Source organism: Pollachius pollachius (genome assembly GCF_949987615.1).
Source record: "Pollachius pollachius genome assembly, chromosome: 18".
Lineage (NCBI taxonomy): Eukaryota > Metazoa > Chordata > Actinopteri > Gadiformes > Gadidae > Pollachius > Pollachius pollachius.
This window is the reverse complement of record NC_136951.1, coordinates 4,967,197-4,990,405: the sequence shown is the minus strand read 5'-3', so window position 1 is coordinate 4,990,405 and position 23,209 is coordinate 4,967,197. Positions and strand designations below refer to the sequence as shown.

At 42.5% G+C, this 23,209-nt stretch overlaps 2 protein-coding genes across 3 annotated transcripts in view; one reads left to right on the top strand and one right to left on the bottom strand.

The window, feature by feature from the left end:
* Positions 1-1,446: 1,446 nt before the first annotated feature.
* rassf6 (Ras association domain family member 6) lies at positions 1,447-10,770 on the bottom strand (the record flags this gene model as incomplete). Of its 2 annotated transcripts, none has more annotated exons than XM_079756256.1 (11): positions 1,447-1,553; positions 2,546-2,643; positions 2,771-2,889; positions 3,370-3,421; positions 3,679-3,780; positions 3,871-4,070; positions 4,530-4,621; positions 5,141-5,304; positions 6,167-6,245; positions 6,329-6,384; positions 10,690-10,770. In XM_079756256.1, the coding sequence occupies 11 exons, from the start codon at positions 10,768-10,770 to the stop codon at positions 1,481-1,483; spliced, it is 1,116 nt and encodes a 371-aa protein (XP_079612382.1). In that variant the 3' UTR covers positions 1,447-1,480. The 2 variants fall into 2 exon arrangements, with proteins under 2 accessions (XP_079612382.1, XP_079612383.1); XM_079756257.1 differs by lacking the exon at positions 10,690-10,770 and adding an exon at positions 6,499-6,564.
* Positions 10,771-19,175: 8,405 nt separating this feature from the next.
* musk (muscle, skeletal, receptor tyrosine kinase) overlaps positions 19,176-23,209 on the top strand; it is a gene marked incomplete at both ends in the record, with an annotated part of 12,981 nt that continues 8,947 nt past the window's right edge. Inside the window, 4 exons of the mRNA XM_079755897.1 lie at positions 19,176-19,248; positions 20,100-20,226; positions 21,843-21,994; positions 22,639-22,766. Of these exons, the coding sequence (XP_079612023.1) occupies positions 19,176-19,248; positions 20,100-20,226; positions 21,843-21,994; positions 22,639-22,766 (480 nt within the window). The remainder of the gene's footprint in view (positions 19,249-20,099; positions 20,227-21,842; positions 21,995-22,638; positions 22,767-23,209) is intronic.

The window sequence follows — 23,209 nt, the reverse complement described above, 5'->3', positions numbered from 1 at the left end:
TTGAGGATTTCGCTGATTCCGAAAGCCTATGTTTGCCATCCACATAACCCGGGAAATGGCTGCGGGGTGGGTTCAGATAGGACCGACCCAGCACTCCTACCGCCCTCTCCAGCAGAACCAGAACCTGGTGGGGGCCCCGATGGAGGTGGGCCCCGACCAAACCCGCATGTCTGAGGCTAACTTTGGGGTTAGGCGGAAGACGGCCTACGATGCCCGCATGTCCAACATATTATAATAATTAACATAATTGAATGTGAGGCGCGCTGCATTGTTCTGGATGCGCTGCAAAGGTTTAAGCGCGGATGCAGGGAGTCCAGCCAGGAGCAAGATGCAGTAGTCGAGGCGGCTGACCCGTTCAGACCATAGGAACCCAAGACCAGGTCAGGACAGAGGAACCCAACAGCGCATGTGTCTTTTGGGTGTGTTGCTTCAGTACACACTAGGGGTGTAACGATACATGTGTTCGTATTGAACCAAATCGGTACGGACGTCACGGTTCGGTGCATAGATTTACACTGAGAATACACGGTAGAAAATTAAATAAAACTGGCATGCGAATGAATTAATGTAATGCCGATCTAATGTTAGATACGCAATCTTCAGGGAGAACTGAGATGCCTGAAAGGGTGCCGGCAAGTTCGAGCTACACACGCCGTCCGTTGATTGGTCGACAGAATCGCATTTCCGTGAGACGGGGATAATAAACAAACGCATTATCCGCGAGGTATTTCTGGACAACGGCGAAAGCTTTGTTTATTGAAGAAAATGTCGCACAAAAGTTTGCCGTCCTACATTGTTGATCTTTGTTCATTGTGCGCGTTCTTCTTTCTCCTTGGATTTATTAGCAGGCTACACCCCCCCCCCCCCCCCCCCCCCCCCCCCCCCACCATAAAGGTACTGTGGGCGGTGGACACGCGAGCCTTAACTGAGCTGCGCCGAACCACACCTTCACTACTCCACCAAGCCGCACCGAACCGACCCGCACCCTCGAGTGGAAATGCGCAAATTCTGTGTACTTTGCACTTTCATAAATAACACATGCTGATTTTTCCGTTTGATAACTGATCTTAATTTGTTTACAAGTTACGGATGGAGTCTGGAGGTGATGTGGGGTACTTATTGTTTACTGTTTACATCTTAGATTACACAGTTCAGGCTGTTGCAGCTAGCTCAGGGGAGAGACTGTATGACACTAGGTGGTACAACCTGAGACAATAAAAAAAATGCAGTTTTGTTTTTTCTTTTCCCTTCATTGTACCGAACCGTGATGTCTGAACCGAGGTCACACCTAGATCCCTCTGTTAAGGCTCGCTAATGTTTGTGTGCTTATAAGCAGGTGTGCCTGTGTTTGTGCGTGTGTATGTGTGTGTTATTTCCAACACACACACACACTTTTGTGTGTACCTTATAAAACAAATAGAGATTCATTAATATTTCAGATTTTATTCCGTTAACAGGTTAACCGGTATGAATATCCTGGTCAGACACTGGTCTCGATGTGAGTGCTCTGGCTGCTCAACATGTGAGACATCAAATTTTGCTGATGACGATATCTGTAACAAACACACACACAGACCACAGACACACACACACACATCACATACACATACACACACATCACAGACACAAATGTTAAATCCCATCAGGACATAATTATCTTTATATCTACATGCCTCTACAGGAAGTGTGCTATTGTTCAGCCTCTAGTCTAGGGGACCTGTTTTATTGGTCAGCCTCTAGTCTATAGCAGGGGTCGTCACCATGGTGCCCGCGGGCACCAGGGCGCCCGCAAGGATCATATGAGGCGCCCGCAGGCCTGTTCTAAGAATAGCACAACTCATTCTTGAACAACTCTTTCACACCTTTTTTGAGTCATTGTTGATAATTATTGTGAGAAATCATTAACATGATCAGTGTCTTCACATAGATGAGTATCATTAATCATTGATAATAATATATAACTAAAGGCAAACTGAGTTATTTCAAATTTGTTATTTCAGAAGAGTGTATCAAACTGGGTGCCCTTCATATGACTCAGTACCCATCATTTAGCTCTCAGGTTCAATAAGGTTGGTGACCCCTGGTCTAGAGAAAGTGTGCCATTGTTCAGCCTCTTGTCTAGAGGAAGCTTGTGATAGGTAAGCCTCTAGTCTAGGGGAAGCTTGTGATTGGTCAGCCTCTAGTGCAGAGGAAGCTTGTGATTGGTCAAACTCTAGTATAGAGGAAGGGTGTGATTGGTCAGCCTCTAGAAGGAAAATGTGTTATGGTCAGTCTCTAGTCTAGAGGATGTGTGTTATTGGTAAGCCTCTTGTGTAGAGGAAGTGCGTTATTGGTCAGCCTCTAGTCTAGAGGAAGTGTGTTATTGGTCAGCCTCTAGTCTAGAGGAAGCTTGTGATTGGTCAGCCTCTAGTCTAAAGGACGTGTGTTATTGGTCAGCCTCTAGTCTAAAGGAAGTGAGAGAGAGAGAGAGAGAGAGAGAGAGAGAGAGAGAGAGAGAGAGAGAGAGAGAGAGAGAGAGAGACAGAGAGAGAGAGAGGGTACTGACTTGGTCATGACGGTAAGTATTTCTCGGTTCTCTTCTTCTTGGAGTTTGAGCAGAACCTGCTCTAGGATGGGCAGCTCTAGGTTCAGATATTGAGCCACCTGGAACCACAGAAGAAGAGTTACTACTAACACACAAACACACACACACACACACGCACACACACACACACACACACACACACACACACAATGACGAGGGGGATAGCATCACAGGAAGAAGACTCACATCGTTGCTGACTTCCTGTTCATCGCTGTCCATCAGGAAGACCTTCATAATGTCCTCAGAGGGACCCTGCAGGAAGCGCTCCCAAAGGGGCTGGTCCTGACCAGTCAGCCTCCTCCTCTCTGACACACACACACACACACACACACACACATAAACTCAGGAAAATACCGTACGTATCAGACAGAACGGAGACCGACCACTGTTGGATTCCATGGAATATATTAATTTTTAACTAATTATATTTTCTGTTGATTTGAATTCAGATGTTGACATGAACAGATGACATGAGCACATTGTCGTCATATTGTTCAAAGTTGATTTTGTTTGTAGAGGAACTTGTCCGTATAGCGGACGTGCTGCTCTCCCCAGTAGAAGAGAACATAATGGATGGTTTTGAAGTGTTTGAGTCCACATAACTCCAAATAAATTTGACATCATTGAGCTGCCTTTATTAAAAAATATATTGTTTATGATTTGATGATCATTTGACGATGAGTCCAGCGTGACGAATCAGATTAGACTAGGCAAAACCCTTCTACTCATATACAGTTAAGAAAACCACGTATTTCTATCGAAACAAAGAGATATATAACTCTGACCTCCAGTCTGGTGGAGGCAGTAGAGAGCAAAGTCCTGGGGGTCGTTCTCTATCTGAAAACACAGAAGAGGAAATACTAAAAAATAACCCTAGAAGAAATACTAAAACAGAGAAGAAGAAGAAGAAGAAGAAGAAGAAGAAGAAGAAGAAGAGGAAGAAGAAGAAGAAGAAGAAGAAGAAGAAGCAGAAGAAGAAGAAGAAGAAGAAGAAGCAGAAATACTATACCCCAGAAGTGATACTCAAGCAGAGAAGAAGTGGAAATACTAAGCCACAGAAACATAACTAGTGCTAGTGGTAGTAGTAGTTGTACCTTGAACTTGTGCAGTAGCTGTTCTATCACCTGGTGAGTTCTCATCTGGCTGGAGATCCTGACTTTGGTGGGAGTACCGAAGGAGGGAATAAAAATAGAGGTCTGGAGAGATAGGGAGGGATAATATTATATTACAAAAGATAGAGCAAACGTTTAGTTATAGCAGTGATAGTTTACAGAAAACAGAACAACCTTATAGTTATAGAAGTGGCCATTGATAGAAAAGCGATGCTGCTTTTCTCTCTCGCGTTGTGCTGCCGTCTTGCCTCGCCCCCTTCTCCTCTTGACCAATGAGGCATCGCTCATACAGCGGAATAGGTTAGACTCCGCCTCCAGCTCCAGGGGTTTGGGCTTCCCAGGCTGAAGGGTGGTGGACTCGTAGATACGAGGACCTGTAGTACCATAGAAATATAACTTTATTTATTTATTAACAGTTAGCTAATATACAACTTGATTTATTGTTAATGAACAGTGAGTTAAAACACAACTATATTAGTTGTAAATAAATAGTTTGTGAAAGTCAACTTTGCTAGTTATAAATAAACAGCTATTTAAAAAGCAATTTTGCTAGTTATAAATAAACAGTTAGTTAAAATATTACTTATTTAATTATGAGCCAACACAGTAATTGAGTCATTAGTCATATTAGCGAAAAAATAAACAGCCTGCTAAATAACATGTTTTCATTTAAGTTTATTTAAAATTCAAGTTTGTCGTCATGCAAAAGATTGTTAACCAAAACATCAAGCATTATCCCCCCCAAAGAAATATTCTACACAAAAAACAAAACAACCGATGAAATATGAAAACAAACAGAAAAAGACAACACTACAACCAACAACCAAACCTGCCTTTGGTCGTTGTCTTAGACGTTGTCTCAGACGTCTCAGACATCTCATCAATCTGATGGAGGTCACTATACTCTCCCCATCTCGTCATACCCCTAGAGAGAGTGACAGAGAGAGAGTGACAGAGAGAGAGAGAGAGAGATGCACCAAAATCTATGTACTAAACAAAGTGTACCATATAATGAATGCATACATGCAGGGCCGCTGCTGGCCGTATCGATGCCCTACGCGAGTGGGGGGGGGGGGAGAAGGGGAGCCTCTTTTTATGTATTAGGTAAACATATAATTGCCGAAATTGAGTGATAGGTTATACAATTAAGAAAAAACAACGGTGGGCCTCTTCATAACTAATTTATATATTTTTTTAATTCAATAATGTAACAATTATTATTATTTTTTTTACAAACCAGAATTTTTGGTGCCCCCCCCCCCCAGGTACTCGGTGCCTTACGCACTCTGCGTACTCTGCGTATAGAGAGTGGCGGGCCTGCATACATGTGAACATGATATAGGGCTTGTACATCAGAATGCATCATGGGATTTTTTATTACCGATACGCCGCCATTTTGAGAAAATTCAAGAGAGTTTAGGTAATGTGAAATCCGCAGACCAACCTTTTGTCATCCAGAGGACTGAGGACTGGTCCTCCCGGATCAGGTGACATGAGGTGAGTGATGGGAAGTGTCTGCTTTTCATCCTGGATCTTGAGTCTGATTGGCCGGCGGACTCCCCAGGAGATGTTGAGAAGACCCTCCAAAGCCACGCCCCCTCCGTCGCCCTGGCAACATTCCCAACATTAGTACAAGTATAGTGGGCCTGGAACACACAATACGTCTTTTCAAATTTAGAAAAGGTGAGAGCCCACACACACTTGTTTACACCCACTTACGAAGCTAAATGTAACTTTCGTTGTGTATCTAAAAGGCTTTTACCAACACAGTTCGACATACATTAACCAATTCTATTAACAAACAAGGCTGTCCTAAATGACATAACCGAAACCCGGCAAATCCCAATATTGCTGACTTTATCGTTAACAAACGGTGGACATCCTAAAGAACTGCTAAAGAACTATGTATTAAGTCATGGAGACATAGTGAGAATGGACGATGCATGTTGCAGCGTAAATTGGACCCCTCTATTTAGCAAATCAAGAACACTTTGGCTTTTGCCGCCATGGCTTCTGTTACGATTCCCGGTCGGTGTGGGTCCTATTTCGCCATCTTCTTTCCAACATGACAATCCAAACACGGAGTACTCTAGTGTCATCGGGATAACCCCCACTTCACAGAACATCGGATCGTAATTATTGAACAACTTTTATATTTGCGATTATGTTTCCCGATCAGGTTTGGGGAAGTCAAATCTTAACATACCCCACTCCACAGGTACTTTAGAAACAGATCAGTCAATAAATTGTTTCTTTGCTGGCCAGAGTTGAAGGGGGGGGATTGGGTGAAATATTCTGTAATGTGTAACCAGCATATCCACGCTACCTCTGTCACCCTGGCAACATCGACAATACTACTACTATAGTACTTATATTGTACTCCTAAACCCATACAACACATACACACACACACACACATACGCATATATATATATATATATATATATATACATAAAAAGTTATTAGGTACCTGACAGTAACTGAGGTGGTGTTGAGTGTTTTCTTTCAGGTAACAGTTGTATGTTTTTAACAAGGTAAGAAACTCTGCTCTGAAATAAATACACATTGTTACACACTCACATGCAACACAACAACTGAACAACACATCAGAACAATACATCAGAGGTCTCACCTGGTAAGGGGTCTCCCCTCACCTGCTGGGATCACTGGTGGAAGAGGAGGATCCATCTACACACACACACACACACACACACACACACACCACGTAAACACAGACACATGGCCTGGGACCATCTGAGAAAACAAACAAATCCTTTCGAGGAAGCTTCTAGAGATTCTTACCTTGAATGACCTAAATGTCCCCCTCTCTCTTTATAAAACTCTCCCCCCCCTGCCTCCCTCTCTCCCTTTGCTCTTTCTCTTTCTCTTTCTCGTAAAAGCTCTCTCCGTCCCTCCTTCTCCCCTTCCCTTTTTCCTCCTCTCTTTCCGACTCTTTCCCCGTCTCTCTCTCCACCCAGTTAAAGTCTGTAATTTGTTTATTTTTCAGAAGAAACACGTGGCTACTCGCTCCCTCTCTCTCCCCCCTCTATAATTATCCTTCCCTCTCTCTTCTGAATATATGCCACGACACTAAGAACTGTGACCGTCACTCACTCCTTCCCTCTCTCTCTTCCTCACTCTCTATCTCTTTCACTCACTCCCTCCCCCTTTCGCTCACTGACTCCCTTCTCCCTCTTTCTTGCTCTCACTCACTCCCTCCCTCTCTCTGTTTCAGCAAGTCTCTCTGCCCTCTCTCTTTGTCTCAGCACGTCTCTCCCCCCTCTCTCTCTCTCTCTCTGTGAGCATGTCTCTCTCCCCTCTGTCTCAGTATGACTCTCTACCTGAGGTATGTCAGCTATGTACCAGCTGCCTCCAGTGGTCCGGACCAATTCTAATTAAACATGTATTAGGGTACACAGAATACACACATAATGATATTAAAACTATATACTGTATATATACTGTGAGGTGCCAGTAGGTACTCCAAAAGTGATGTCATTGTCTAGGATAGCATTGAATAACGTGTCAAGTGATGAGGTTCCTTGATGGAGTTATGAATTGTATTGAGTGACAAAGTCTGTTAATGTAAAACTATAGGTCATTGCTTACAAGTTAAGGTCATTTTAAATTAAAGGCAATTTTATCCCATGTCAGTAAAGTTATAACAACAGAGCTGAATGGGAATGTACAAATGCGCCACGATTTTTGTTTTGTAAAAAAGCAACATTGTTATTTGACGGCTTAAGCCGTCAAATCATTTTAACATATCACAACTGGTTAATCTTTGTAATAGTCACCATGGACACTATACATTTTAATTTATAGTGTCCAGTGTAGGACATGGCAAAGGTATCAGCGTTGGTATGTTTCTCAACACACAGTTCTCCTATTGCATCCATAGTGGTAAACTATATTCATAGACCTATAATCCCTATCTGTTATATGTATTGATCATTGATCTCAATATCAATCGGCACTACAAGCCAATACATTGCGATATGTGAATAAAGGTTGCTTTTGATGAAATTATGGTGTGTAGTTGAATCGCAATAGTTTAATTTTAGATATAAACTCTCCAAAAAAGTGAAAGCCTACTTTTAATCGAACAGGGAAACAACCTATAAAAATTATCATCTCCAAAACATGAAGTTGAAGCCATTTACTTCAATTTTACACTTGGGATTACAAGGGGAAAGGATAGCGCCTACTCATCTTCACTAGGCGATTTGAGGCACATCTGAGAGAGGGTTAAGCTGCTCAGACACTTGCATATTACATCACGCTGTGTGTATGTGTGGAGTTCCATCATGCCAGCGGTTTATGTCGAAATCCAGCTGCAAGAGTTAAGCCTCTCGGAGACAAAGATATAATGCCACCGTGTGTAATGATATGTTGAGTCTTGCCAGCGGCTGATGTTGATGGCCAGAGAGGGTTAAGCTTCTGGGACACTTATAATGCCACCTCCGACACTTATAGCACAAAAGCGACGGTGTATGGCGCACCAATACAACGAAGATACTAAATTAAAAACGCTTTCTCTGAGGAGCCTTCTGTAGGTTCTGGGCCACTGCAGAAACGTGGTGGTGCAAACATGGCGGCCCACAAGGTAAAGGACCCGCATCCCAGACGTAAAGGGCTAGTTTTATGGTGACAAAATACAACAATCCCCCCCCCTTCTGCACTTCAGCATCACACGTCACACTATCACAGAAGTAAAGTTTGAGTGCACTTATGGTCGAGCTGTTTCACACTTGTTCCAGATGACTTGTACACCACCCGCCTGAGTTGCAAGCGGGGAAATCTCCCAGCGTCATTTCACGGAGGAACGCCCCCTTTTGGTCAGTCCCACTCGGGATTCTGACAGTATACCGAGTTCGGTGAGGCTGACCGTATAACTCGACAACCAAAAATGTAAGTAAAAGTATAGTAAAAACATTTATTTTCTTTGTATTTGAACCACGTTGGTAATTTAAATGCTCTTACACACTTGGTTGCATTGCTACTTTATTCCGGTCACCAATTTGTGAATTGCACGGTCTGGCTGTGCTTGCAACACAATGTAAAGTTGTGTTGTATGTTTTCGAGCTGGTTTGCGAAGGAGGCTAATGTAGCTAACAATAACAATGACTAGCAAATGACCTGACACAATCACAAAGAAAAACGGGAATGCTAAAGTGCTTCAAGCCAGGAAATTATGTCAAAAGAGCAACTCATGCAGATGGTGTACGAGGCATCTGAAACACACCATTCGATTTTTTCTATCTTAGCAGACGTAAAATATGTTTAAAGCAAGGGAAAAAGTCTACCAGTACAACAAGTACAACAACATGAGTAGGCTGATTATGTTTGCAAAGAAGCACGTTTTTTAAAAAAGAATGGATCCAAACCGAAGAAATTCCGAAATAAGGGATCTCGTCTCAGTCTCATGGTATGTTCCAGATATCACCCGCCCGAGTTGTTTTTGCGGAAATCTCCCGGCTTTCTTGTAACACTTCACTGAGGAACGCAGACTTTTGGTCGGTCCCACTCGGAATTCTGAGAGTATACCGAGTTCAGTAAGGCAAACAAAAACAAAAATGGCTGTGCCCGTGAAGAAATTTATTTTCTTTGTATTTGTACCACGTTGGTCATTTTAATGTCAATTTTAAATGCTCTTACATAGTTGAATACATTGCTACTTTATTCCGATCACAAATTTATGTCTTGTGTGTGCAATACAATGTAAAGTTGTATTGTTTGTTTTCGAGCTGGTTAGCTAAAGAGGCTAATGTAGCTAAAGATAACAATGACTAGCCAATGACATGACACAATCAGTTGCATGGCTGCGGGAATCCATAGGTGTTGCTTTATCGCCCCCTGCTGGAATGTCACGTGGCCCATCAAACCAGGAAGGCTCACAAAAGGCAACATTACAACGTATATACGATATTACTATGAAACTTTAGCAGTGGTAGAACTAAAACACACTAACACGCATAAATATATTTATTTATTTATTTATAAATAACTGAGGTGGTGTTGTGCGTGTGTTGTTTTGAACAACATGTTGTTTCTACCTTATATCATTATGATGCTATTAATATAACATAGAACCACCCTGTTGTTATGAATATGATGAACATAGAAACACCATGTTGTTATTAATATGCTGAACAGAGAACCACCGTGTTGTTCTGAATATGCTGAACAGAGAACCACCATGTTGATTTGAATATGATGATCAAATTAATATGAACGATAAAACACGGTTCTCTGGTTTTTACCTGTGTGTTTGCTCAAGTATGAGTTGTCCTCTGTGTGTGTGTGTGTGTGTGTCTGTGTGTGTGTGTGTGTCTGTGTGTGTGTGTGTGTGTGTTCCAGTCCTCATGTCTGCTTGTGTGTGTGGGTGTGTCTCTGCACTTTAACCCATCTATATTCATGTCTACAGAAACCCCTGACACTATTGGTTCAGCAATCTCAAACATTGTTTAACAGCAGGGTTCAAAGGTCACAGAGGAGGACCTCCACACAATTCCCTCTCCCTCCTACCCTCTTGCTCAACCCTCTCTCCCTCACACTCTCTCTTGTAGCAAAAAAAATTGTTGACATCAGGAACATTAAAAGTGAAACAATAATGCTGTGCTATGCTATGCTAACGTCACAACTGCAATGGTATGCTCAAACCTGTCAACTAGCAAATCAAATACAACTGATGAATTAACTTTGTTGTTAAATTTGGTAGGTGATTCCTCTCGTCAGTTTCAAAATGAACACACCCTAAGATAGACGTGTACGGTCAAGTCAAATATTAAACTCAACCGTCTACAAGCTTGCTCCAGGAAGTATTGATTTTGAATTAAATTCACCATGCGTGTGTCTGCACTACAGTGTCACTATTTATACATAACAGCGTTAGTTTAACTAGTGTTAGCACTACAGGGTCGGTATTGTTACAAAGCTAGTCCAGTCTAGTCCAGTCTCTGTCATCTGACCTGGAGACAAAAGTTTGCCTACCTTCAGTTCACCTCCACCACAGACCGTCTGCACGTAGCACCCAGTGCTGCAGGGTGTGTTGGTATGTGCATGTGAGTGCATGTAAGCACCGCAAAATGCATGTTGCTTCCTCTGCTGTAATCCGCCCTGGTGTGAACTGGCACGATAGCTTGTACCTGAGCCAGAAGGTGAGCATGTGGCTTAGCCAGCAGGTTAGCATGTAGCTTTGCTAGCAGGTTAGGTTGTCGCTTAGGAAGCTGTTAGCATGTATCTTATCTAGCTGGTTAATATTTAGCTTAGACAGCAGGTTAGTATGTAGCTTAGCTAGAAGGTGAGCATGTAGCTTAGCCAGTAGTTTAGCATGTAGCTTAGGAAGCTGTTAGCATGTTGCTTAGCTAGCAGGTTAGCATTTTACTTAGCCAGTTGATTGGTCCAATTCAGGTGGAATATTGATGCAGGCCAGAAAATACCAGAGTAGAAAACAGCCTTCTGCCTCTTTAAGAACGTTATCATAAGGTCTATTTGGACTATGTCAACTGCTACCCTAGAAAAGAACATAACCGTATGAGGTGAACAGCTCCAATAAAGTAGTGTAGAATAAAAAGGGGTTGTCTTCTCTTATGAACCAGAACAACGTCAAGACTGCATAACCTTGAACTCAAATATGTTTATAATCCCTTGTGTTCTTTTGGGTACTTCTTTAATGTACTATTTGTAAGCATCTAACTATTTAACAGGCACCATTATCCAAATGGACTGTGGACATTGGGGATGTGTACGTCAACCATCTGCTGGATGTCCCTGTATGTTAAGCATTACATTTTAACTGGGCCCTGGGGGAGGCAGAACTTCTTCAAGGTAATTTAAAGCGAACCGTGGAATCTATGAAGATGTTCATCATCAGCCAACGTATCCTGGATTCTGAATCAGGTATCATTGAACAGAAGGAAAGTTTTTTTTTCTTTGTGTTCATGATCTATTATGTTATTTTAAATACAAACATAATTTATTAAAGGGGACCTATTATGACAACACTTCCTGGGATTTGGGGTGTTGTTTTGGGTCTCTGGTGCTCCCACATGCATACAAACTTTGAAAAAAGTCTGTATTTTTTGAGTCATGGAATTCTGAAAGTACCCCGCCTACAGTTACCAAACGAGTGAGTCAGTTTCGGCGCCCCTCCTACGTAGGAAGGGGGTACATTTGAATATTACCTCCCACTTCCCCACCCCCCTCCAATCAGACCATAGCTGAGATTTTGTGGACCAGCAGACGAGCGCTGGGCGGAGATGTTTGCGCATTTTAGAAGCAGGGATATTCCATACAAAAATGGATTTCTACTTTGTCAGTTTGCCATGTGACTGCCCGGCAGGTCAGCTCTTGGAGTTCAATCCCTTTCCCGCCGGGGCTGCTGGACTGCTGCCGAAGCTCTGGTGGCAGTCCGGCAGCTCTGGCAGGGCAGGTCCGGCGGGGGGAGCTCGGCGGCAGTCCGGCAGCTCAGCTCCGGGAGTACAATCCCCTTCTCCTCCATGTCGTGGGTCAATATGGACTTCAGAGTCAAGGCCAAAGTTCCTTGCCCCCAATTCTTCGCAAACATGGCCGAGATAACCCCCACTATGAGTCTTTTTGTTGTTGTGGAAGTACCAGAGACGTCAGACGGAGTCTTTATGATTCATTATATCATCCGAGGCGAACATAACTTTTGGCTGTGATATTAGATATAATATTATACAAATACCTACATATATCATATAATATTATTATTATTATTATTATTATTATTATTATTATTATTATATAATATATTATATTATATTGATATAGAGCTCCGGGAGTCCGCAAACGGCAACAATCACTTCTCCTCCATGCTGTGGTTCACTCTGACAGCTCATTGGTCACTGGGCAGCAGCTCATTTGCATTAAAGCTACAGCCTCCAGAAACAGCACATTCTGAAGGGACTGAAACAGAGGGGAATAGCGGTAGGCAAGTTTTTTTTTCCTAAAAGCTATTTCCAGCAAACAGCTTCAATAACATGTTTTCTGGAACTCATATGCTATGTTTACTTGTTGGGAAAACACCATAATATGTCTAACATAGAACCTTTAACAACCTACAGACTAAGTCTGAATACGTTACCCAGTAGTCTTTTTAATAACAACAGATGTGCTTCAGATTATAAATACATCACTAAAAACTGGTAACTTTCCCAGGTCCCTAGAAACAGCAGTCGTAAAGCCCCTGCTTTAAAAAACGTAACTTGGATTGTTCAGTACTAAACAACTACAGACCAATTTCAAATCTACCTTTTATCTGAAAAATTATTGAAAAAAATGTTTTTAACCAATTAACTGCTATTCTATCGTCACATAGTTATTTTGATGACTATCAATCTGCCTTCCGCACTAACCATAGCACAGAGACAGCCCTTATAAAGGTGATAAACGACATTTGTCTGAACACTGATGCAGGCAAAACAACTGTCCTGGTACTACTGGACCTCAGTGCAGCATTTCATACTATTGACCACCATATACTTCTCCATCAACTGAAGCACTGGGTCGGTTTTTCAGGTGCTGTCATAAAATGGCTACAATCTTACTTACAGGGCAGGAGCTACTTTGTTGCTAAAGAAAACTACACCTTAAAACCAGCAACCCTGACTTGTGGTGTTCCTCAGGGATCAATCCTAGGCCCCTTATTGTTTGATCTCTACATGCTCCCACTTGGCCAGATCCTCAGGAAAAACTCAATGTGTTATCATAACTATGCAGATGACACTCAAATTTACCTTGCTCTGTCTCCCAATGATTATGCACCCCTTAATTCTCTCCATTAGTGTCTCGACCAGGTTAACACTTGGATGTCACAAAACTTTCTTCAGTTGAACACAGACAAAACTGAGGTCATTATATTTGGGAACAAATAGCAAAGATCCAGGGTTGCTACTTTACTTACTTACTTAAGGCAAAGGATGCTGTAAGAAATCTGGGCATAATCATTGACAGTGATTTGAGCTTCAATAATCATGTGAAATCAGTCACTAAATCAGCAATTTTTCACCTGAAGAACATTGCAAAATTGAGGAACCTTATGTCAGAGAGTGACCCAGAAAAACTTATTCACGCTTTCATTTCAAGTAGGATAGACTACGGTAATGCCCTTTTAACTGGGATTCCCAAAAAAACTATAAAGCAACTACAAACTATACACAATGCTGCTGCTAGGGTGCTAACTAGGACTAAAATGAGTGAGCACATCACCCCTATCCTACGGTCCTTACACTGGCTTCCAGTTATTTATAGAATTGATTTTAAAGCTCTACTTCTGGTTTTTAAAGCAATAAATGGCATTGGACCAAACTACATACATGACATGTTCATACAGCACACCCCAGCCAGATCACTGAGGTCTCAAAACAAAAATCTTTTGGTTCAAACTACTGCCAAAACAAAATGTGGTGAGACAGTGTTTACTGTTTATGCAGCTAAACTCTGGAACAAACTGCCAGAAGAAATTAAAAACGCTGCCAGAACTTCTATTTTTAAATCAAAACTAAAGACTAAGCTCTTCAGTGATGCATACTATTAACATTTCTAATGTTTTCCTTCTCTTTTTTATTTTTATTCTAATCGATTTATATCTGAAATGTCTGACCTTACTCAAGGTCTTTTTAAATTTCTTATTCCTTTTTATCTTTTTCTCCCTTTATTTGTTAGTACATATGTAATTTCACTGAAGGACTTTCATTATATTGTTTGTATGTACTTCTTCACTATAAATTATACTGTTGTTTTTTTCTCTGTAAAGCACATTGAACTGCTTGATGTAAGAAATGCGCTATACAAATAAAATTGCCTTGCCTGCCTTGCCTTACCTAAGTGAGAAGGAAAGGGAAGGTGAATTTGTGGCAGAATGTTGCCATGAGACATGAGCTGGAGTGTGCCTCCTTTGGATGGAGGCTGGAGGTCACCAAACAGATCTCATCTGCTGTAAAGCCTGTTAGAAACTGTCACAATGTGGCAGTAGAAGTTGATGCATGCAAAGAGAGAATTGAAGTGGCTAAAGAACAGCTTCACTGAAGGTCCTAAAATAGTATGGCCAAGACCAACCATTGGAAGTATCTACTAGCATGACCCAAAGGGCTATCCAGTCAAACCATGGAAACTGCGGAAATATACTATGGCAATATAGAAAAGGAGACACTAAGAGCAGTGTTTGGCTGTGAAACATTTCACCAATATATATGGAGGAACAGTAGTACAGAGACCGATCATAAGCCACTTAAAGCCCTCTCACAGAAACCACTGTGTGGAGCGCAGCTGCGCTTACAACGTTCAATGCTGTGACTCAAAATGTATGGTCTTACATTTGAATTCAAGCCTAGCAAATACCTAGTAGTAGCCAATACATTGAGCAGGGCTCGCTTACTCAATACCAAAAGCACCACAGAAAAGGATTTGCAAATCAATGCGGACTGATTCAAATGCACAGATACCAGGGACCAAAATGGGCTGAAATAGATAGAGAAGTGTTTCTCTAGCTGTCCTTCATCCTTCAGTGTTGAAGGATGAAAGGAGAGTAATGAAGGAAGAGGAGAGGGGGCAACAGTTACAGTGGCAAGTTCATGTGAAGCTGGAAAAGCCATTCAAACACTTCAAGGGGTGAGAATAGTGAATGAAGAACACTTATTGGTGGGTATTGAAAAATCTAAAAGACGTGCAAGAGTTGGCCTTGCATGTACAAAGACATTGAGACTTGTATGCAGCACTGTGAGATTGCCAGCGACCCACGGAGCCATTGAGACCGCCAAACAAGCATTGCGTGTTCCCAATGGCTCATTGGCTCAATGACTTATTCTTTCAGTCACGACAGACTGAAAGGCAAAGAATACAAAAACAACAGGGTGCAGGAGTTTGGATTTCACTGAACAAATTGTCAGCTTTTTATTGATGTTCACAGAGCAATGTTCAAGTCTAACAGATTCACATGCATAGCAGTAGAACAGAAGATTATTAATCTAAGTCCAAGTGGTGTTTCTTCCATAAAGTTGAGGAAAAACTATTTAACTCTACAAAGCTTTTGAAGGACATGGATCTGGGTATGAACCAGGATTTTTTAGACAGCTTATGAACAGGTTGCCCAAAACTAAGAGTTTCCAATGTACAATTTGGCCTCCCATTTTCATCAGAGAGCAGCTTTTCTCTGGTATCCAGTAGATCATTCTTGCTCAGGTACAGCTTTCTCAGACTAGAGGAGTTTCAGCTGATAGAAAATATATATTAATATTTTATATGAATTATTAGAAACTACAGAAACAGAATTCTGTAAGTTGAGATTCCACTTGTGAAGCTGACTCTGAACTTCAACAGTGTTTCCAGTAACTGCTAGTGTAAAGCCTAATTCATAAAGGCTAACAGGTTCTGAATAATTTAGCTTATATTTACTTTATTTCATCAACTCAGATCTTTCTAATATGAGGCAGAAATTAGGGTTCAAAATAACAAGTAGTTTTACAAAAACGTCTCTGAACATGTGACATTCCTACGTTTTTTTTGGCCTATACTTATCAATGGGCCTGCTTCCTTGTGAGTTGACTGTCAAGGTTGCTATGGTAGTTGCTATGGACCGCAACAACGCCTCCCCGAGTGTCGCCGAGGCAATGACCCACTCATATGTGAGAGGTTATTGTCATGATCAGTGTGTATTGACTATTTCTGTTGTTGAGTGTCAAATGCTCCATTGAGGCATTCGAAACACAAACCTTTGCTAGAAATGTATCTAAAATAATTGAGAAGAGATCGAAACTTGGTCATTAGACCTTCAACCAGGGTGCATCTTAGGATTGCTCTGTGAAAATTGTGGGTCTCTTGAAAAAAGCTGGACCCTAACCCTAACCCTAACCTGAATCCACGGCCCTCGGGGCCCGAGATGGCCAAGGTTCGGTGTGAGGGTCTCAGTCAGGTCCTAGATAAGGTTGTCAAGTTTCAGGGCGGTGGGACCTTCTTATCTCCAATACTGCCTTTTACACCACACATTCTGATGTGTGATGGACATATGTTCCTTAAAGTGTGTAGACACAGCTGCCCATTATGAGAAAAAAAAAAAAAATTCATGTGCATTTTGCTCATAACTTTTTGTCACTATGAAAGAGAGGCCTGATTCTCCGATATGCATGTTGCATGGTTGTAGGTCTGAGAAGAACTTAAGAGGCTTTGTTCCCCTAATTGATTGTTTCAAACCTGCCTCGTTAAATCAATGAGCGTGTTGTTTTGATTTCACAAATATGTTATTGATAGATGATAGATGAGCAACGTTTACCTCAGTCCACTGGGTAGGCTGGATCTAGGTGGACAGGCCCACTAGTGATGTCAGATGGGGCAGATTTTTGAAACGGCTTGTAAGGCTAATCACACTCACACCTGGTGGTATAATATGTCCCCTTTAAATGGTTAAAATATATATATATTCAAATACAAAACATTATGGCAGTGACTTGCTTCCTTAAGGCGTTTGCAGCAATGTTCTCAGAGGAGGACACAGCATTGACATCCTCACCCCAGGACACGCAGTGACACCTGAGGCGTTTTGTGGACCTGAGCTATGGCACGGCGATTTGAATGTCTTATTTCTCGTGTGCTAACTGTTATCCGCTTACCACTAGATGGTGCTGTTTACTCACTGACATGGGCCTGAGACTAGTCATAATAAGTAACAGGTAGGGGTTAGCAAGTGGAAAGACAGCTCAATAAGGGGCAGGTAGGGGTTAGACAGTGGAGAGACAGGTCATTAAGGGGCAGGTAGGGGTTAGACAGTACAGAGACAGGTCATTATGGAGCGGGTAGGGGTTAGACAGTACAGAGACAGGTCGTTAAGGAGCAGGTAGGGGTTGGACAGTAGAGAGACAGGTCATTAAGGAGCAGGTAGGGGTTAGACAGTAGAGAGACAGGTCATTAAGGAGCAGGTAGGGGTTAGACAGTACAGAGACGTGGTGATTGAGGTGTTTCTCTCCTCTCTCCTCCTGTTCGTCTCCTATCCGTCCTTTCCATTCTTACCTCTCCGCTCATCTCTCCTCTCCTCTCCTCCTATCCTCTGCACTGTCCTCTCTCCCATATCCTCCCATCCTCTCCTCATCGATGCTCTCAGAGGACACAACATTGACGTCAACACCTCAGGACACACACTGACACCTGAAGTGTTCTGTGGACGTGAGCTACGGCACAGCGATTTGAATCAGGGTGATTGTCTTATTTCTCCCCCCTACCGGCCAGATCAGCAGCCTCTCCTTGTGGTTTACAAATGAATCACTACCTAGCAGTATAAAGCTGCTTCCACTCAAAGCTAGAGATCAATGCCTAAACGTTATCCTGTTAAAAATAAAAAGACTCTACCCTACAATGACCATGCCTCTTCATCAGTAAAGAGAACCATGGCTCTTCATCAGTTAACTAAAGAGAACCATGTCTCTTCATCAGTTAGCTAAAGAGAACCAGGCCTCTTCATCAGTAAAGAGAACCATGGCTCTTCATCAGTTAACTAAAGAGAACCATGTCTCTTCATCAGTTAGCTAAAGAGAACCAGGCCTCTTCATCAGTAAAGAGAGCCGTGGGTCTTCATCAGTTAACTAAAGAGAACCATGCCTCTTCATCAGTTCCTCAAGAGAACGGGACCTCTTTATCGGTGAAGCAGTATCGACATAATGACATCGCTCCAATTCATTGATTGTATGGTCTGTACATGATAAGTTGTGTGTAGGTGTGCGTATCTGTGTGTAGTTGTACGTATGTGTGTGTAGTTGTGTGTAGCTACGTGTCCTTTGGTCAACAAACTGTTGCAATGTAATTCCTTTCCTAAAATACCCCAACAGGTGCGGACCTTTATGTGTGTGTGTGTGTGTGTCTGTGTGGTGTATGAATGTGTGGGGCTGTATACATCAATATATTTATATAGATGTATATATATGTAAGCATATATAGAGAGAGAGATGAGAGAAATAAGAGAAAGCGAGAGAGAGAGAGAGAGAGAGAGAGAGAAAAGAGAGAGAGAGAGATCTAGCCACAGTGACTACACTAACGACAGCCAAGCTCCCACCTGCTACTGTCTATCATTCACACACACACACACACACACACACACACACACACACACATACACACACACACTCACACAGAAACATAGAACTCTCTCTCTCTCTCTCTCTCTCTCTCTCTCTCTCTCTCTCTCTCTCTCTCTCTCTCTCTCTCTCTCTCTCTCTCTCTCTCTCTCTCCCTCTCGCTCGCTCTCCTTACTGAGTGCAGTGACGGAAGGTTTTTATCTCCATAGTATCATAGCAGAGTTCTGGACTGAAACAAACTTCCTACAACCAGACAGAACCATATAGAACTAGCTAGAACCATACATAAGCAGGTAGAACCATACAGAACCAGACACAACTATAGATAACCAGTTTGAACCTGCTACAAACGGACATAACCAGTTATAACCAGACAAAAAGAAAGAACCAGCTATGATGAAGACGAGAGGAAGTCTGAATATCTACTTCCTGTTGATACTAGTGGACTGCGGCTACGCCATTCAGAAAGGTAAACTATCACTCGGTCTATCTATCTATGTTTCTAGCTATATATCAATTTAAACACAGTGATATATGATTATCAAGGCATTTTTATAGTAAAATAACAATGAAAACATGAGTACTTATACAATACATTTACATGTTGTGTCACAGTATATGAACGGAGATGAGAAACAGATTGTCTTCACACCGTTCTGTAACATGAAGTAGTCAGTCTTGTCCGCTTAACACTAGATGGTGCCGTTTCCTCACTTACATGGGCCTGAGACAAGTCATAATAAGGAGCAGGTAGGGGTTAGACAGTGGAGAGACAAGTCGTTAAGGAGCAGGTAGGGGTTAGACAGTGGAGAGACAGGTCGTTAAGGAGCAGGTAGGGGTTAGACAGTACAGAGGCAGGTCGTTAAGGAGCAGGTAGGGGTTAGACAGTACAGAGGCAGGTCGTTAAGGAGCAGGTAGGGGTTAGACAGTACAGAGACTGAGGATTGAGGAGTTTCTCTCCTCTCTCTTGTCCTGTCCGTCTCCTATTTGTCCTTTCCATTCTTCTCTCTCCTCCCCTCCTATCCGCTCCACTATCCTCTCCACTATAGTCTCTCCAATATCCTACCCATTGTCATCTCTCCTACCTCCTCTCCTCTGCTCTTCCTGTTCATAAGTCGTTGACTCTTGAGGAATGTGAGGAATGCCAAGCAGCTGGTCTCTCTCTGTTCCTCAACAACATCCTGCAGATAAACATTATCTCTTTAGTTTCATCCGGTCGTCACGGTGACAGACTGACCGTTGGTCATCACAGTGATAGATTGACTGTTGGTTTCCCGGTAATATGACATAACGAAAACATGTGTTGCTATTGGTTGACAGCGCCTCGCATCATCACGCTACTGGAGACGGTGGACGTCCTATTGGACCACAACGCCTCCTTTGTCTGTGAGGTGGAGTCCCGCCCCCCTGCGGACATCACCTGGACCAGGAACAACCAGCCAATCCTGTAAGTGCAGGCTGTGGCCCTGCCCCTTCTCCTAGCAGACCTGTTCAATATTTGTACTACCTGTCCTGGTTTTTACTTCCTGTCAAGGTTTCTACTTCCTGTCATAACCTCTACTTCCTGTCATGGTCCCTACTTCCTACAAATGGGTCCAACTTTGTGCTAACCACTTTCTCTGACCTTGATGAAAAAAATGTAATGAGGCCAAGGGAATTTGTGAAAGAGAATCCGTAAGGACTTCGGGAAAGACCCCTGCGGTTATTAAGCGACAGCGGATGTTGTGGATGTGGGTCTGCCGCAGAGAAACCATGTACAAAGATGGGCTACTAAAAGCACATTATGTTGTTTCAGGCAGGATGTTTGAATTTGGCAACCCGTGAAAAATATTACTTCATTACCAAGGTTGAAATTGCAATGTAGTCTGAACGTTTAACAAAAAAAATGCACGTGTTGGGAAGGATGCTCCAGAGCCTCCAGTGTTCCTTCTGCTAAGGAGATGAGAAAGAAAGCTGTGAAGCACCTTTCCTTAGCATTTAGAGAACTCCAACAGCTCTTACCATGGCTTGCACTCAGATACGTCCAGGTTTTTCACCCCAATAGGAACGTTCTTAAGCAAAATAGACTATTCCAACGCACCCCTACCTCAGACCTCTCTCTCACTCTCTCTCTCTCTCTCTCTCTCTCTCTCTCTCTCTCTCTCTCTCTCTCTCTCTCTCCCTCTCTCTCTCTCTCCTCAGACCTCTCTCTCTCTCTCTCTCTCTCTCCTCAGACCTCTCTCTCTCTCCTCTCCTCGGACCTCTCTCCTTTCACATATATATTCATATATTTGATATATATTCATATCTATATATTTTAAATCATTTTCCGATGTTGCTATTCTTGTACAAACCAGAGTGTGTAGGAATTGTTTAAAATGGGTTAAGGGTTAGGGACACACTCTTCTGATTTTTCTTTGGCCGATCCATCCATGTGTTGCTGATAGCACAGTGTTAAGAAGCACACAGCGTCTGCACGTCACCGCCCCAATATGAAGGGCCTAAAGGCTTTGGATTGTTATTGCAAAGCAGCTTTCCTTTAAAGTCTTGAACTGTTGCCACCCACTTTTAGCAACGAATCCTGGGAGATTGTCCTCAACCTCTGGTGGACGTGTCTAGATGCCAACCTACTCACTAATGTGTCAGTCAGTCAGTTATCATAGTGCGCTCCGCTTCCCAATTTCTAACGCTAACTGAGAGTCTACTTATCTCCGATGTGCCTTGTTTACACATTGGATAATGTTTCACAGTTGCCCAGAGTGTCACACGATGCCCTTGATATTAGGAAAACTCTGTACCTTGGTTGGTATCTGTGTTTAGAGTAGGATTTGATCTTTCTTCTTGATGTTGTAGTTTATTTTGTTGTTGATGGTTAGTTAATGTTTGTCCTTGATGTGGTACTTGATGTTGTACTGGATGTTGTACTTTATGTTGTACTTGATGTTGTACTGGATGTTGTACTTGATGTTGTACTTGATGTGGTACTTGATGTTGTGCTTTATGTTGTACTTGATTTGGTACTTGATGTGGTACTTGATGTTGTACTTGATGTGGTACTTGATGTGGTACTTGATGTTGTACTAGGTACTATGACCGCCGGTACTCCACCAGGGAGGGCGGTCAGATGCTGCACATCAGCCAGGCGAGGGAGGCCGACAACGGGGAGTTCTGCTGCATCGCGTCCAACGGCATCGGACAGCCAGCCCACAGCTGTGGAGCCCTGCAGCTCAAGATGAGTATGTTACTCTCTATCTAGCCATCGCTCTATCCCTGTAGCCCTCTGTATATCTATCTATCTATTGATATATCTCGCTATCACTCTGTATATCAATCTATCTATCTATCTATCTATCTATCTATCTATCTATCTATCTATCTATCTATCTATCTATCTATCTATCTATCTATCTATCTATCTATCTATCTATCTATCTATCTATCTATCTATCTATCTATCTATCTATCTATCTCATCCATCCATCCATCCATCCATCCATCCATCCATCCATCCATCCATCCATCCATCCATCCATCCATCCATCCATCCATCCATCCACCCACCTACCTACCTATATCTCTCTCTCTCTCTCTCTCTCTCTCTCTCTCTCTCTCTCTCTCTCTCTCTCTCTCTCTCTCTCCCCATAGTGATTAGTACTGCTCTGGGGTGGGACTCTGCATTCCTCACGGATGTAATCACATCCAGTGGTCCTGCGGCTGTTGTCGCCCGAGGCATTAGGCTGGAGCCTGCAGTCCGCCGGGCGCTTAGCTGTGGCTGACAATTTATCCTATTGCTGCTAGGGACGGCTTAATGACGGCTTAATTGCAGAGATCACATTTCGTTGAACAGTCATTGTTCTTCTATCTCTCCGTCACGTTGCAGGACCTCAGATCAAACGTCCTCCCACCAACCTCACTCTCCTGCTGGAGTCCAAGGCCTTGTTGCCCTGTGTCACCCTGGGCAACCCAAAGCCTGACATCACCTGGCTCAAAGACGATGAGCTCATCCAGGTACTTCTTTAAGCACTGCAGCAACACTAAAGCTATACTACAGCTATAAAATGGCTATACTGCACCTATGCTACAGCCTCACTGGAACAATACTCAACTATACCATACCTTTACTACAACCTATGACACTATACTACACCTATACTACAGCTATCCTACTACTGGAACGATACTCAACTATAATATACCTATACAACTATTCTACACCTATACTACACCTTTACTTACTGGAACAATACTCAACTATGATATACCTGTACTACACCCTACTACAGCTGTACTACACATATACTACAGCTATACTACGACTGGAACAATACGCAATTAAAACATACCTATACTTTACCTGTACGACAGCCTTAACAGAACTATACTACAACTATACTACAGCCTTAGGTTGTAGCCTATACTACAACCTACTACAGCTATATTACATTACTAGA